The sequence below is a fragment of the Scyliorhinus torazame genome, chromosome 15 (genome assembly GCF_047496885.1).
Source record: "Scyliorhinus torazame isolate Kashiwa2021f chromosome 15, sScyTor2.1, whole genome shotgun sequence".
Lineage (NCBI taxonomy): Eukaryota > Metazoa > Chordata > Chondrichthyes > Carcharhiniformes > Scyliorhinidae > Scyliorhinus > Scyliorhinus torazame.
In genome coordinates, this window is record NC_092721.1 from 132,207,931 (window position 1) to 132,223,792 (window position 15,862).

The 15,862-nt window shown below is 44.4% G+C and overlaps 1 protein-coding gene across 8 annotated transcripts in view; it reads left to right on the top strand.

Annotated features, from left to right (window-relative positions):
• The window catches only part of LOC140391818 (glutamate receptor 4), a 438,531-nt gene that overhangs the window by 215,877 nt on the left and 206,792 nt on the right, over positions 1 to 15,862 (top strand). For all 8 annotated transcript variants that reach the window (XM_072476746.1, XM_072476748.1, XM_072476750.1 and 5 more), the window contains 2 exons: positions 7,082 to 7,249; positions 11,943 to 12,047. In XM_072476746.1, coding sequence (XP_072332847.1) covers positions 7,082 to 7,249; positions 11,943 to 12,047 — 273 coding nt within the window. The remainder of the gene's footprint in view (positions 1 to 7,081; positions 7,250 to 11,942; positions 12,048 to 15,862) is intronic.

Sequence of the window (15,862 nt, forward strand, 5' to 3'; positions counted from 1 at the left end):
GATGATCAAGAGTGGATTGAGGGGTGGTAATTGGCCGGATTGAATTTGTCCTCTCTTGAGTACAGGACATACCTGGGCAATTTTCCACATTGGCGGATAGATGCCAGTGTTATAGCTGTACTGGAACAGCTTGGCAAGGGGCACGGCAAGTTACAACAGTGACTACACCTCAGAAGTACATAATAAACTGTAAAGTGCTTTGAAACATCCAGTGGTAAGTACATCTTGAATGCAAGTCTTTCTTTAGGAGGTCTTGCTACAACTGTATAGGTTTGTGTGTGGTCACAATTGGAGAACTGCTTGCACTTTGGTCCCCATGTAGTGTGATGGTGGAACAGTATATAAGAGCAAGTTTGTGTATGATGTAACAAATCACTGTAATTTTGGACTTCTTGACCTGGCTTTACGGTACGCATCATCGGATTCTGTCCTTCCTCGTCCATAACCACGATAGAAAGATGTGAACATTGCGGTAATCATAGGGCCTACTTAGTCAGAGATCAGTTGCATTTCCCCTTTCAAATAGCAACAGATTATTTGAAGCACTGCAGTTGTGAAACTCAACCACACCATGAAAAACAATGAAATTGCCTTATTCTCATCCAGTTATTTACTGCCACTATGCCCACACTGGAAAAAGGCAACTGTGGGATTAGCCACTCTGTAGCCCATCACTCCATCATGGATACCTTGTACCAGAGAGTCGACTAATACATACACTTCCGAACAGATCAGGTTTGTTAGGCCAAGAGGAATGTCCATGCCATCATCGCACCTGCACAGCTGCCAGGAACCTTTGTCGACAGGAAGGGCTTCCAATCACTGAAAGTAGAAGCAGTATCCATCCTCCAGAAAAGGATCATAGGGGTGTGTGCAAGATTTCCAGGAAGCTGCTGTGACTTGTTTATCCTGAGACAGTCCTAAGTGGCACAATGTTTCAGGCCAAATGAAGCCCTCCGTGGAAGAATACTGAGTGACAAGGGCAACACTTCGAAGACATGGCTCCTTTCCCCTGTGTGGAAGGCCTACACAGAAGCACAGGATACCGACAACAACTGCTAACACGCCTACAAGGACAACAATTGAAAAGGCGATAGACTTGCTGAAAATTAGGTTCAGGTGCCTGGTTAGATCTGGAGAAGGCCTGCAATATCACCATCCAGGGTTTCTTGTGTCATGCTGAGATGTGGTTCTCTGCGCAACCTGATGATGCAGAGGGGAGAAGCCTTGATGAATGAGGATCTCCTGCATGTGCCTCCTCCTCCATGAAGAAGCATTTGGAAGAAGCAGCTTTTAATAGTAATGCACCTGAGGGGCCGATGCCAATGGGCATCTTCATACGTACCAGAGAAACACACACCTCACTCACACAGATGTTTCTCCTGAGCATACATTAAACACTACATAAGCACTTGACTTTCCTCCCTCACACAGTCATGTTGGTCTTTCCTTGAATGTCCTTACCATCTCATTTGTCGCAACACAACAGGATGCCAAGGCATACATGGACCACTCCCCTCATGCAATGCAGGCCTTCCCGTTACCTCCCACCAGCTTGTGACAGCCCAATGGTGCAGAAATGAGTATCAAGACCTTAGCTGAAGAAAAACATCACCTTTCATTTAATACATTGATCCAAATTTTTGATATCACACAATAATCCATCTGTGAACCAAACGCAACTCGGTGGATTGATGCAAAAGTGTGCGGGTGCTCCAAGATTGTCCCGAAGCATGCAGCTGAAGTGGAGATAGGTTGCTTACTTTTCTGATGGTATTTTAATTGATCTCCAGGTGGTTGAGGCCTTGAAAGCCCCAGGGTCTGAATGGGCCACCAGCACCTGGGCAGGAGATTTCATGAAGCATTGGTGTCACTGTCTAAGAGTCTGAGGAGCTGCTATCTATGCCAGGAGCACCTTGGGAAGAGCCCCAGGGCCTTTAGGAATCTGCTCCTCTACTCTTTCAAGGCTTACCTGTTCTGCTGTGTTGAGATATGTGCCATAGAAGATATTCCATCTTCAATAAAGCTTGTCTATTTAGATGATTCAATTTTTAATCTAATCATTCAGTTATTCATGAGCTTGTAAAAGCCACCAAACATCATGCATCTGTGTTCAATAGATATTAAATGTGGACTTATAAGTATTGGATTATTATAACATTTACATATTGAAGTCCTGAAAACAAGGACTTCAGATTTCCTCTTGTCGGTAAGTTTAGAACTAGGGGCCTTCAGAGAACAACCTACGTGATACGCCTTAATGGAATTGCCGATTGCATTTATAGCCACCGACATAAATGTCAGTTGTTTAATTTGTATGTGTGAGTATTTCATTAATTCCTTATTCATCATATACTTCTGAAACTACCACTTGCACTCAATTTATGACCTGTTCCTTTATTAAGAATAACTGCCGTTTCAGCTCTAGGTTCATGGACAAGTCAGTCATTTTTAATATGGAGATTGGAACATTATTTATAAGTAGTAGTTTCAATGAGTGGCTGTCATTGAGGGCTGAGCCCAAGGATGGCAATAAAGTTGAGCTAAGGGCTGGGAGCAGAGTTCAAGCAAGAGCTGTATATATTTCCAAGTGGGAGAATGTACATCTTCTGGGTGTATGAAAATTGGCAACCAGCCATGATTTTTCTTTTCATTTTGCTCACTGCATCATGGGAATTATGACTGATCTCACTTCTTCTCTAGTTAAGCCATTCATTCAGCTGCTTGTGAAATTCAAAGTCGACATTGAAAGGTGCAGTTTGATTGGTCACTCCTGGGTGTATTCAAGAAACGTTTTTGAAAAATGTATTTATGAGGTGTGGGTGTCGCTGGTTCGACCAGCATTTATTGCCCATCCCTAGTTGCCCTTCAGAAGGTGGTGGTGAGCTGCTTTCTTGAACCGCTGTAGTCCTTGATGTGTGAGTACATCCATGGTGCTGTTAGGGAGGGAATTCCAGGACTTTGACCCAGCGACAGTGAAGGAGCAGCGATATATTTCCAAGTCAGGATGGTGAGTGGCTTGGAGGGGAACTTCCAGGCGGTGGGGTTCCCATGTATCTGCTGCCCTTGTCCTTCTAGATGATAGCAGTCATGGGTTTGGAAAGCGCTGCCTAAGGAACCTTGGTGAGGTCCTGCAGTGCATCTTGTAGATGGTACACATGGCTACCACTGTGCATCGGTGGTGATGGGAGTCAATGTTTGTGGAAGGGGGAGCAATCAAGTGGGCTGCTTGGTCTTGGATAGTGTTGAGATCCTTAAGTGTTGTTGGAGCTGCACCTATCCAGATAAGTGAAGAGCATTCCAGTACACTCCTGACTTGTGACGTGTAGATGATGGACAGGCTTTGGGGCGTTAGAAAGTGAGTTATTCACCACAGGATTCCTGACCTCTGACCTGCTTTTGCTGCCACAGTATTTATGTGACTCGCCCAATTCAATTTCTGGTCAATGGTAACTCCCAGGATGTTGATAGAGGGGGATTCAGTAATGGTGATATAATTGAATGTCATGGGGCAATTGTCAGATTCTCTCCAGTTGGAGATGGTCATTCTCTGGCGTGAATGTTACTTGCCACTTCTCAGCCCATGCCTGGATATTGGCCAGGTCTTGCTGCATTTAGGCATAGACAGTGCCAATATCTGTGGAATCGCAGATGGTGCTGAACATTCATAGATTATCATAGAATTTACAGTGCAGAAGGAGGCCATTCGGCCCATCGAGTCTGCACCGGCTCTTGGAAAGAGCACCCTACCCAAGGTCAACACCTCCACCCTATCCACATAACCCAGTAACCCCACCCAACACTAAGGGCAATTTTGGACACTAAGGGCAATTTATCATGGCCAATCCACCTAACCTGCACATCTTTGGACTGTGGGAGGAAACCGGAGCACCCGGAGGAAACCCACGCGCCCACGGGGAAGATGTGCAGACTCCGCACAGACAGTAACCCAAGCCGGAATCGAACCTGGGACCTTGGAGCTGTGAAGCAATTGTGCTATCCAAAATGCTACCGTGCTGCCCCATCATCAATCATCAGCGAACATCTCTGCTTGTGACCTTATGATGTAAGGAATGTCATTAATGAAGCTGCTGAAAATGGCTGGGCCTAGGGCACTACCTTGAGGAACTCCTACACTGATGTCCTGAAACTGAGATGCTTGACTTCAAACCTTCACCACCATCTTCCTTTCTGCCAGGTATGACTCCAACCAGCATGGATTATCCCCTTGATTCCCATTGACTCCAGTTTTGCTAGGGCTCCTTGATGCCATACTCAGTCAAATGCTGCCTTGACGTTAAGGGCAGTCACTCTCACCTCACCTCTGGAATTGAGCTCTTTTGTTTATGTTTGAACCAAGGCTGTAACGAGGGCAGGACCTGCGTGACCCTGGCGGAACTCAAACCGAGCATCAGTAAGCAGATTATTGCTGGGTAAATGCCACTGTTGATGATTCCTTCCTCACTTAATAATAATCTGTATTAATGTCACAAGTAGGCTTACATTAACACCGCAATGAAGTTACTGTGAAAAGCCCCTAGTAGCCACATTCCGGAGCCTGTTCGGGTACACTGAGGGAGAATTCAGAATGTCCAATTCAGCTAACAAGCACGTCTTTGGGGAGTTGTGGGAGGAAACCCATGCAGACACGGGGAGAACGTGCAGATTCCACACAGACGGTGACCCAAGCCGGGAATCAAGCCCAGGTCCCTGGCGCTGTGAAGCAGCCGTGCTAACCACTGTGCTACCGTGCCTAATTTTACTTGACTGATAATTGAGAGTAGACTGATATGACGGTAATTGGATGGGTTAGACTTGTCCTCTTGTGTACAGGGTGTGCCTTGACAATGCTACACATTGCCGGGTAGATGCCAGTGTTGTAGCTGTACGAGAACAGCTTGGCTATGGGCGCAGAAAATCCTGGAGCACAACTCTTCAGTGTTGTTGCCGGAATATTGTTAGCACTCATAGCCTGTGCAGTATCCAGTGCCTTCAGCTGTTCCTTGATATTACATGAGGTGAATCGAATTGGATGAAGATTAACATATGTGATGCATGTGTTGCGGGAATTTCACAGCTATTTGACTGCAGTGTTCCTCACTCCCCAACTGACCAGATGACACTCGAGTTCCAGTTTAAAAAAACTTTATTCAAGCTATAGTAGGGGACCTAAGCATCCACCATGTGGCTTGCCAGTTCTGTGAACAAAGAAAATACCAAGCGATTATAGCTTTTGCTTACCTTCCAAGTAGTCATTATATACGAATCAAAAGAGTACCTTTTGGGTCAGGACGATCTGTATCCATTCACCGCTAATAATTAGGATTATATAATGTAAAGTAAAGTCACCATAGTCCAAGATGACATTGGCTGCTTTCCCATTTGAGGGGGAGAGCTGACTGGCGGTGATTTACCCTGAGGATCACCACACCTCAAGCAAGGAGCAATGTTGAGAAGGTGGGGACTACATGATTAACCTCAACTAGTACGGGAATTGAACCCACGCTGGAGGCCTCACTCTGCATCATGAACCAGCTGTCCAGCCAAATGAGCTCAATCGACCCAAATGAGTATAATTAACCGATCCTATTCCGGGCACGTATACTTACTTATAATATCACCAAGCATGTATTTGTCTCTACTTGAAGCAACTGGTTTCTCATCACTGGTTGTCTGTCTATGAGTATTTAGAAGCTAGCAGCTTGTGTAATTTTTAAATTGTATGACTTTTAGTTGATTTTTAACCCTTTCACTGGGAACCTTCGGAGGAGGCCGAGATAGATCATCCACACAGCAGTTCTGCCGGAAGATTGGCGTGAATGCTTCAGGTTTATCTTTTGCACTGCTGTGCTGGGCTCCTCCATCATTGCGGATGGGAATATTTGTGGAGCCTCCTCCTCCTGTAAGTTGCTTAATTGTCCACCATCATTCTAGGCTGGATGTGGCAGGAGTGCAAAGCTTAGATCGATCCATTGGTTGCAAAATTGTTTAGTTCTGTCTATTACTTGCTGATTTTGCTGTTTGGCAAGCAAGTGGTCCAGTGTTGTAGCTTCACCAGGTTGATACCTCATTTTTATGTGTGCCTAATGTTGCTCCTGGCATGCCCTCCTGCTCTCTTCATTGAACCAAGGTTGAATCCCTGACTTGATGGTTATGGTCGAGTGGGCGATATGCCGGGCCATGAGGTTACAGATTGTGATTGAGTACAATTCTGCTGCTGTTAATAACCCACACCGTCTTATGGATGCCCAGTCTTGAGTTGCTAGATCTATTTGAGGTCTATCACATTTACCGTGTTGGTAGTGCCACACAACATTTCATAATCGCAAACCCGACAGGACGAGGCTCGACCAAACAAATAGAGCTTCCATTGTTGGATTTTATTCACAACCACATTTTCGATGTTAGAATATAAATTCTCTTCAAAGGGAAAATAGGCAAACATTTGGGGGTAGGTTTGATGAATTGTCCCACATTCTTCATTCAGGTTCCAAACTTGTGCTTCCAACAATTGAAGATCCCTTCTGGCAAGAACTTATAAAACCTGCCAATTCTAGCCAGTATAAAGCCAAAACGCTATTCAAACCCTTATATTTGTTCTACACAGTGCCATGAAAGTGTTCCCAGTTTTATTGTACTGAAGGAACAAGATTAATTTTGGGTGACTCATCTTCGACTTAGAACGCCAGAGGCGGGATTCTCCGCCGACGGGATGTTATATTTAGCCGGCGCCCAGGGGTTTCCCAACGGCGTGGGGCTGCCCCACAATGGGAAACCCCATTGACCGGCCGGCATAACGGAGCATCCCGCCGGTGGGTCGGGGCAGAAATGTGGCACGGCGGGACGGAGAATACAGCCCCAGATATTTCAGTTAAGTGGTTGTAAATTTTACCAACAACATAAGGACGAGTATAAGATTAATGAGCCTCAAGCACAACTAAAGGTCCATGTTTTTTGCCATAGTGTAGCACAAGTCTAAAGATGATATTAGCATCCACGGCCTTAATGTGTGTGGTTGAATGAGAAAAATCTTGGATCAAATACAATGTGTCATGAACAACTTGAATATGTTTCTTTTTAGTACACATCTGCACTTACATATGATGGGATACTCGTTATGGCTGAAGCATTCCGTTACCTCCGAAGACAACGGATTGGGATTTCAAGGAAAGGAAATGCTGGAGACTGTCTTGCAAATCCTGCTGCTCCTTGGGTTCAAGGTATTGACACAGAAAGGGCACTGAAACAGGTACAGTATTATCATTTTCTGATAATAGAGATTTTAAAATTGTCCATCCTGCCATATTAGCCCAGATTTTATGGTAGGAGTATTGGTTAGGCTATCAGCACTCACGGCTATTCAGGAGTAAATCAAACCGCAACTACCACTGCCTGCACATTTGCAGTTAAATGCTGAAATCAGGAAGTTGTTGTTCAATTTGGCCTGCTCCTTCAGAAGCCTCATTATGTTGATTACGTTGAAAGATTCAGCATTCAAACTCAGTCGACACCTATTAAACATGCAAGAAAAGGTTATGGCTTGTCAATTGAAGTTTAAATTATTTTTTAGCACCGTGGCAAGTCTTGATTGCTCCCAAACAAACCACCTTTCTCACCCTGAGAATTTACTTGTGCAGGTGTGGGGTCTTTATTCCTTCCGATTTTAATTATTAGATTTTTAAAAAATCTTTCTCACTTTTCCTATTCTCTATTAATCTATTTTCCTTTCACTTTATTTTGCTTTCTGTATATGAATTAATTATTATAAATGATACTTCCTGGTTCAGATGCTGCACGACTGAAAGGATGCTTCAATCTAATTGGTTGAAAAGACAAGCTGTTACTTGCCCTGTTTAAACAGGCCCCAAATCAGGTGTAGGCAGCACTGCACAAGATCAGACTGCTCACAACTTCAGGTTGTACTCAAACGTCTGTGGGTAACTAAGCCTAATGAAACCCAGCCATTCTAGGTTAAAATAATCCATCCCATCTTCCCTAATGTTCTGTGGCGGTCCAGTAGCAATAGTATCCCGGTGGTCAAGAGTGGCAGTGTTTGACTCTGTGGGTTGAATATTATAGGAGGATGCATGGCTTGCCTCTCCACCACCCAGGGCAAAGCCTGGGTGCAGCCAACCCGCTCCACGTCAGCACGCCCCACAGCCGTAACATGCTGCAGGCGGGCTCTGCCCACACTAGGAAGGAAGTCCTGTCCTTGGCAGTTGCTGGCCAATTCGATAGGCCAGTAGCTCCATCAGTCCCAGCAGTTCCAAGAGTGCATTGGTGGGTGCTGCCAGGACTGCAATAAGGAAGCAGAAGAAAGCCCAATGCATCTCTGGAAATTGGTACGTCCAGGGCCTTGGGCAACAGGGGTGGGGCAAGTTAGGGAGAGGCTATGGAGGGATAGATGTGGTGGGTTTAAGGCAGCAAAAGGGTATGAAGAAAGGGGGGTTTCAATCTTGGTTCGGCCCACCCCCCAATCCGCAAAGGGCAGACCAAAGATAGAACCCACTCTTCCCTCCCGCCCTTTGAAGAATTTATTTCAAACATTAGGCTGCCCACTTCCGTCCGACTGCCCATGGCAACAGTTTCATAGCATGGGCAGCGTATTATCAGGGTCAACTGTCTTGATAACAAACCCAATTGAACCATGATTGTGTATTTAAATCTGGCGGACGGGCTGCAAATATTATGGGGTTGAGCTTGGAAGTGGGTGGGAAGGTGGTCGAGTGGGTACCTACCTTATTTTACATGCCACCCCACCAAAACATACACCCAGCAGGGGCAAATCAAAGGTATCCCTGTGATTCCACAAAGTGGGAACTTATCAAGCAACCAAAAAGGTGTCAATCAAGGCGGCACGGTGAAGCAGTGGTTAGCACTACTGTCTCACGGCGTTGAGGACCCTTAATTGGGAAAAATGAATTTATTTTTAAAAAGGTATCAATTATAGGTGATGCGCTTCCTCGTATCAAGAAAGTGAATGACACAAATCAAATCCGCCTCTGCTTTGTTCCAGTTCCTTTTGCAAACCAGTTACATTAACAACAGCCTGGAGTTAGGAAACTTGCATGATCTCTTGCCTAGAGACTGAAATACAGATGCATATAAAAGTGAGGGGAAGAAATATTCAACAGAATAGCATCATCTATGTCAGCAAAATATTAGAGCTATTATCAAAGTGTGAATTGATATTAAATGTGATGATGGGAAGCACATTTATCAGCCTTATTTTTAAGCTTTAGGGATGCACACAATGGTATTTCTGAGGTAAAAGATCCAACATTGGTGGGGATCTAGGAGACAATGATTGTGAGACTGCCAGGAAACACAGAACGCATGCCTCCTCGCCCCACTCTACACTTGATTATAATGAGTGCATTCCAACATCGGAATACTCAGGGATCAAATATATTCCCCTGCTTGCCAATACTGCTGTGTGCATGCTATTGTACTGACACACAAATGGTTGCACGATTACCACTAAATTCTGAACTTTGATGACCAGCAAGTTCATACTCTACCTGCTTCACGCAGCACAGTCATAGTGACCAAATCGAAACACACTTGAAAAGATACAATTGCTCTTTTTTGCACTTTTGCCTAGCTACCCATCTCGTAACTCCCAACTCCCCACGCCAAACCTAAAAATACAATACGCGGTGCACATTTATGCCGACATACTCATATCAAAGGGCCGAATGGCCTGTCCCTGCTCCTATATTCTATGTAAGAATTCTTAAAGTCCAACCTGAGGAAGGAGCTGTGCTCCGAAATCTAGTGATTCGAAACAAAACTGTTGGACTTCAACCTGGTGTTGTAAGACTTCTTACTGTGCTCACCCCAGTCCAATGCTGGCATCTCCACATCGTGCCTATTGTCTATATTGATGTGTCTTCCAACACATGCCATATTAATGTATAATAATATACAACTGAACTTTTTGTAAACTACATACAATTTACTCTTTTTTACAACAACTACTTCAGTATTTTCAATACCGTTACAGTAAATGTCACAATCCAGAGCTCAGAGTTGTCACTGATTGAAATACAGCAATGCTTAACATACATACGCATATGTTCCTGGGACTCCAGTTTCAGATTTTTGTGCTCAGAGAAATTAAACAATGTACAGAATGTCATGGCAAATATGTGCCTGAGTTATAAATGTGATCCAGGTGTACAAAGCTCCATGTCAGAAGCATTGAAGATGTAAATTTATACTAGAGCTTTTCAGTTTGTTAAACCTTTACCCGGATTTCACATACTTTTAATGTAAAGTTTTAAAATGATTCATTTGAGAATGGGAGTTAGCATATATATAGCACCTTATCACATCACTAACCATTTTACATTCAATAAGATAATTTGAAGTGCAGTTATTGTTACATTAGGAAGCAAAGAGCTATTTTGCAGAATAAAGACCTTTTGCACAGCAGTGAGATGACAAACCAGCTAGATTTTTGGTGGAATCACTTGCAAGAGGAACGTTGGACAGGATACATAGAGAACACTTGTGTTCAAGTCCTCGAGATTCTGTCTTGCACTCACATCCTCCCAATTGAGAAGTAATAGCCTCTAATTAAGCTGGACTGACACTTACGAATTTAATTCACAAATAAAAGTAATTATAATTTCTCCAAGTTATAATTGGCACAGGCAGCCACATAATGAACACAATAAAATGCCTGCACAGTTCATATTATATTATTTCCTTTAAACAGACTGTGGAATTATTCAAAAGTGAATAACTACAAGGCAAACGCCTAGGAACAGGTTTGCTAGTTGCTCTTTTAACTGTCACTGTAAATCATAACAAAGAACAAATTTTTAAAACACTAAAGTGTTTAAAAAGGACATCTCTACGAATGTAGAGAAGATGTTCGATACAAACTGCAGCTAAATACCCGTAGAGATGATGAGTTTTCTATCTGGTGCAAGGAGTTTATATTTATTTAAAGCTAGTAAATACAACATGCTTTAATAAACTGCTCGTGGCTACCTGTGGCCATGTAATGGCTTTTACAGGTTGCAACGTGAGTTTCCATCTCGATGCAGTGAATACAACTTCACAACTCTGTGGCTCCCTATAGAGAGCCAGCACCTGAAAAAACTACAGTATTGCTCTAAACCCCATCAATTAACACTCCCATCAGAAAGAGGAATGCTACCCATGGTTTTAGAATGCAACACATGGGGAGATGTTGTTCACAGGGCAAAGTCATCAGCAGCTTTACAAAGTATACATATTGCCGTTTCACTAGGAATGACTCCCAAAAGAAATCTTTCCCTGTAGTCAATAGGTTTTAATTGTCCTCATCTAACACCAAATTATTTATTCCGGAAACATGCATAAATATCCTTTAGCTAGTTGCTTTGACTCAAGAAGAATTTCACATTGGCACAGTTTTATGATGGCCAACAGTAAACACTCAACAGAAACTTACCACTATTTTCACTGAATTGGCATAGTTTTTCAATAATATTGCAAAAGGTGAAGAAAAGCCACATAGATAATAGAATCTTACTATGCTGGCCTTTGTTGAGTTGTGGCAGTATTTGTGATGCTCCAATTGGTAGAAGCATCCCGGTGTCCGTGCCTATGTTAGCTGTTTGAGAGAGCTAACAAATTAATACCACTCTCTTGTTCCCAACCCATCACAAATGCTGCTTTCACAGGAAATTATGTTTTGAACGTTACTATGGAATCTGTTTCTGACACCTTTTCAGGCAGTGCATTACAGACCATAACAACTAGCTAATGATAAAAAGGCCACCACGCCCATACAACTGTTCCTCAGCATTAGTCAGCATCTCCAGGGTAGGAGGAAAGAAAATTAGAACAAAAAAGACCTTAATCTCAAACTATGCTGACATTTCAGTTCCAGCAGAAATTTCAGCAGAGATTATAATGAATCCATTTTCTTGTGCATTATTTTAAAGGTACGGATCCAGGGCTTAACGGGAAACGTTCAGTTTGACAACTACGGTCGACGGACAAACTTCACAATAGATGTATTTGAGCTGAAAAATACAGGCCACAGAAAGGTGAGAAGACTTGAGCAGATTTTCAGCCTCCAGTACAAGCCAGAATGCTAGATAATACACCAGTGGAAGGGGCTGGCAAATGTTCTGCTTCTTAAAACATTGACCTGAAGCTTCTGGGGCCAAGGGTGGAATCTGGTATATCCAATATGTTCATTTTTAGTTTTAAAACAATCTGCATAAACTCTGACAAGCCCTTGTCTACAAATGAATGCCATGATGATGGGTGCTAGAAATTGGGCTCTGTACCACTACGATAGTATTACATCACGTCTGTATTACAGAAACAAGCCATTCAGTTCAACAGATCAATGCCGGTTTTTATGTTCCATGTGAACCTCCTTCTAGCCGTCTTCATCTAACCCCATCAACACATCTTCCTATTCTTTTCTCCCCACAGCTTCTACTTAAATTTACCCATGTTAATTGCTCCAATTACTTGTAGTTCCACATTTAACCACTCACTGCGTAAAGATGTTTCTCATGAATTCCCAGTTGGATTTATTAGTGACTATCTTGGATCTATGACCCCTGACTATTGAGCTATAAGATGTGATGATAAGTGATCCTGAAACCTATTTTAGTTTATCCAATAACATTCTAAAATGGATTAGCTATAAACAATATCTACACAATAACAACTGGGTGCACATTTTATATCTGACAGCCAGTGGGTGAAAAAATTAATGGCCAAGCCTGGAGCTTTTAATTCATAAGACAGAGAAACAAATGACACAGGATATGGTATGTGTGAGACTGAGAAATTGTTTGTCTTGCCCATATTAGACCAGTATTTTAGAAAGCATCTTTATTGTGATATAGTGCAGTTGCTTTTTGCAAGCCACAGCATGTTCATGCCGCACCATAAATTTACACCTCTCCTCCATAACTGAAACTGTAAAAGGTTGACTATCATAGATCTGCCTCAGTCATGTCAATTGCAATCAAAGACCTCCTGGATTTCATCCAGTTTTCTTGTCTCAGTCACTTAGACCGAAAACTAATTATCCAGGTGAATATTCTTTAATTCACAAGTTCAACATTATTTATGAAAATAAAATAAAATCTCTGCTCCTTCTTGCTTTTTTACTACTTAGCTAAATGCCAGTAAACCATTTCTTCATTGTTGCATCTTAGGTTCAGATTGAGTGGTGGACACAGTGTGATGCACTGAAGTGGGAGAGAAATTAGTTCAGGCAGTTTTCAGGCCAAAACATTACTGGCAGACTCACATCATGGGGCGGGATTCTCCCCTACCCGGCGGGGCGGTGGGGGGGGGGGGGGGGGTCCCGGCGGGACGGAGTGGCATGAATCACTCCGGCGTCGGGCCGCCCCAAGGGTGCGGAATCCTCCACGGCTGGCCGGCAAGGGGCTTGGCGCCACGCCAGCCGTGGCCGAAGGGACTCCGCTGGCCGGCGCGGGAGCGTCAGTTTCTGCTGACGTCATCCCCGCACATGCGCACATGGAGTCACTTCCGCACCGGGAATGGTGGATGACCACGGCCTCCGGTGCGCAAGGAATAGAGTGCCCCCACGGCACAGACCCGCCCACGGATCGGTGGGCCCTGACCACGGGCCAGGCCACCTTGAGGGCACATCCCGGGGCCAGATCTCCCATGACCCCCCAATAACCCCGGAGGCCGCCCGCGCCGCCAAGTCCCGCCGATAAGGGACCAACTCCAATTTACGTCGGCGGGACTGGCTACAGGCGGGCGGGACTTCAGCCCATCGTGAGCCGGAGAATTCGGGCAGTCCCGGGGCCCATTGAGTCGCGCCGAGCCCCACCGTTCTCCGAGGTGGGTGGCGCGACTCACGCCACGCCGGTTTTTGGGTGGTGGAAGAATTCGGAGACCGGCGGGGGCGGGATTCACGCCGACCCCCGGCGATTCTCCAACCCGGCGGGGGGTTGGAGAATCCCGCCCGTGCCTGAAGCCAAAGGCACAATTGTTTGAAATTAGGACTCAAGTCTCATCTGAGTAATTCTGACAAGTCAGACTCCTCTGGACGAGGCTGTGACCCTAACAATGGCCCTCAGGTAGGCCCTGGGGCGGTGGTGAGTGGGAGGGGGCCTTAGCATTGCTGTTGTACCAGAAGGAACATTCTTTCTCTTCCTTTCCACACTAAATAAGTTACAAAGAAACCTTACCTACAGCAGTATCTTTAAGGGCCACTGGTTAGGCCCTCCCGCAGATGGTACCAGAAATACAGAGCCAAGCCGCCTGCACATACATTCATTATTACCGTTATTAAGGCACTGAAGTGGGAGAGAAATTAGTTTGGGCACGCTTTGAGGCCAGAAATGACTGGCAGGCTCACATCATGTACCTGAAGCCAAAGGAACAATTGTTTGAAATTAGGGTTCATGTCTCATCTGAATAATTCTGACAAGCAGTTTCGCCTGGACAGGTTTGGGCTTGTTTATTTATTACAGTTTTTGGAGTGGGGACGTTTAATAAGCATTAAACCCACTCATCAGCGTTTGTAAGGCTCATAATACCTGATTATGGTGGCCGTTCGGCAGTCAGTATCATGTTGTACCTATTTCAGGTGCCTTTGAACATGGGATTTAGTTCTGTGAAATTGAACTTTTTGCCCGCCCTTTGAGTTCATCAAGACGGCAAAATTAGTTTTGATGTTATCCCCATCTTCAGTTTGTTTAACCTAGATTCTGCAGTTCCTTGAAGCTATTAATGTCATCTCCGAAGGAAATGTTTTTTTAAAAATCTGTAGCTTTATATGTTCCTGAAAACTGTAGTAGTGCATTGTGTTTAGAATTCAATTTTCTAAAGGTGGAAGAGTTTGAAATTCAATAGATCAGAAATTTGGATCTGTGGCACTGCATCAAGATGGGGCTATCGATGCCGATCACCCTTCTGGGGGCATGCACTGCACCTCCTGTCACTTCCAACACAGCCCACCTGGTGCATCATCCTGAGAAGCAAATAAATGGTTACCAGCTCGACATCACACACCCAACTAACTGACCTGACACCCATTTTCCAAATTTTAACCATGTGGGTCCATTCAATGAAATTGCACAACACTCACAAAAGATCAAACATGCAGCTGCAAGATGGGCCCTGCACTGTGCCACTTAAAGGCCAGGCACCCAACTTGCAGATATGAAGGTTTTGAAGAAATTCTGCAATTAGAAAGTGTCTGAAAGTACTCTGGATGTGGTCTGTTGAGTTTCTGGATTTGGTAGAGAACGCCGCTGTACCCTCACGCGGATAGCAGCAGAGTGGGTGACCTGTCCACACAAAAGCTGCAGTAAGCACTGGGACAGCAATCGCAGTGCCTCCAGATCTGCAGCATGGCAGGGGCCTGTGAAGAGGGGTTTTACATGATGCCTTTGTTTAAACTTGGGTTTGGACTCCTCCATGCTCCTTGACAGTGATATTCAGCACTCTGCTGTGTGCGGCCCCATTGAGACCCTCATCTGAGTACACTACAGTGAAATGAGATTTCATCCTCTAATGAGTGGACAAATGAATCATCTTTTACCTCTGGTCTGGCTTCAGGTCACATGTGTCCAGTGAGTCACCATGTACTGATCGCAACTCTATAATGGTCTCTAACATATGTGCCATGCCAGTATGGCACATGGTGACCGCAAGTGTCAGTTCAAGTGATGGCGCCTCCATATCAGTGCTGTGCTGTTACTCTTTTTACTCCTCTAATGACTGCTGTGGCTGGGTGGTGGTTCCTGGTTATGTGAAAGCAGGAAATCAGAAAGCGAACATTGGTGTGAGGAAGATGGGATGGGTGTAAAGCAACAGTCCCATCACATACTCCTCAGCTTGTTCATCATGCCAGATA